This window comes from Primulina eburnea, chromosome 1 (assembly GCF_022965805.1).
Source record: "Primulina eburnea isolate SZY01 chromosome 1, ASM2296580v1, whole genome shotgun sequence".
Lineage (NCBI taxonomy): Eukaryota > Viridiplantae > Streptophyta > Magnoliopsida > Lamiales > Gesneriaceae > Primulina > Primulina eburnea.
Window position 1 is genome coordinate 21,616,096 of NC_133101.1, and position 1,702 is coordinate 21,617,797.

Consider the following 1,702-nt stretch of genomic DNA (forward strand, 5'->3'; position numbering starts at 1 on the left):
AGTAAAAAGATGTACAATGACTTGAAGAAACAATTTTGGTAGAAAAGAATGAAATCTGACATAGCAGAATTTGTATTCCGTTGTTTGAATTGTCAACAAGTGAAAGCAGAACGGAAGCGACCAGGAGGTCTTTTGCATAGCCTTAAAGTTCCAGAATGGAAGTGAGACCATATCACCATGGACTTTGTCACGAAATTGCCGAGGCCGTCGAGGGGTTGCGATGCAATTTGGGTTATCGTTGATAGATTAACCAAGTCTTCGTGTTTCATTCCTTATCAGATGACATATAGGCATGATCAGATGCCCAGATTGTACATCAGAGAAGTTTTGAGATTGCATGGTGTGCCTAAGTCCATTGTATCATATCGTGATCCCATATTTTCTTCTCATTTTTGGCAGAGTTTACAAGAGGCTCTTGGTACTCGTTTGCATTTGAGTACATCATATCATCCTTAGACAGACGGACAGTCAGAACGTACTATTCAGACATTAGAGGATATGCTGAGAGCTGTAGTGATGGATTTTGGTATTGGTTGGCAGGATTCGCTACCACTTGTTGAGTTTTCTTATAACAACATTTATCAAGTGAGTATTGGAATGTCACCATTTGAAGCACTATATGACAGGAAGTGTCGATCTCCTCTGTATTGGAACGATTTATCTGAAGCACCAATTGTAGGACCTGATATGATAAGAGAAATGACAGAGAATGTGAAATTGATTCAGAGTCCTATGCGAGCTGCTCAGGATAGACAGGCTAAGTATGCGAACATCAGGAGAAGACCGTTGATTTTTGAGAAAGGTGACAGAGTTTTTTCTGAAAATATCTCCTTTCCGTGGTACAATTAGATTTGGAAAGAAGGGTAAATTATCACCGAGATTTATAGGTCCGTATGAGATTTTGGAACGTGTTGGTGATTTGGCTTATAGATTAGCTCTTTCTCTTGCATTATCAGGTGTTCATGATGTTTTTCATGTGTCTATGTTGAGGAAATATAATCCAGATCCTTCTCATGTACTTCCACCCGATGAGGTTGATTTTGATCAGGATTTGAGCTACATTGAGAGACCGATTCAAATTCTAGACCGAAAAGATAAGCAACTCAGAAATAAATTGATAATGTTGATTAAAATACAGTGGAACAGACATGGTGTCGAGGAGGCAACTTGGGAATTAGAAGATAAAATGAGACATGAATATCCAGAGTTATTCAAATGAAGTACGCTTCTATTCTCGGTTTTATTTTCAGTATTGATCATTACATGTTAGACTTGAAATTGATGATTGATTTCGAGGACGAAATCTATTTTTAGAGGGGAGGAATTGTAATGCCCGAATTTAAAAAAATATGTGGCAGTAGTTGTGATGGTTTATGGCTTTACGTTATGGTATGAATGGTAATGAATGTTATAGAATAGAATAGATAATGAATGTGTAGAATTAAAGGTTGAATTTGAGCTAAATAGGTAATGGAAGTGCAGAAACGGTATGAAAAATATGACAGTAGTTGTGGTTTTTAGCATAATGTTTTGTATATTGATCCAAATGATGTGAGACTATTTTAATTAAAAAGATAAGACACTAGGCTATAATTTTCATGTTTTGAGTTTTGGTGAAATCATTAGGGAAGACGAGACAAAAGTGGCCCGAAGTGTGTCGTGTGTATCGTCGTTCCTGCACTGACACATGATGGGAGATTGA

At 37.2% G+C, this 1,702-nt stretch overlaps 1 protein-coding gene across 1 annotated transcript; it reads left to right on the forward strand.

Moving 5' to 3' along the window:
- Nucleotides 1-516: 516 nt before the first annotated feature.
- LOC140805627 (uncharacterized) lies at nucleotides 517-1,219 on the forward strand. Its single transcript, XM_073161887.1, has 3 exons — nucleotides 517-802; nucleotides 957-1,033; nucleotides 1,139-1,219. The coding sequence occupies exons 1-3, from the start codon at nucleotides 517-519 to the stop codon at nucleotides 1,217-1,219; spliced, it is 444 nt and encodes a 147-aa protein (XP_073017988.1).
- Nucleotides 1,220-1,702: the final 483 nt, after the last annotated feature.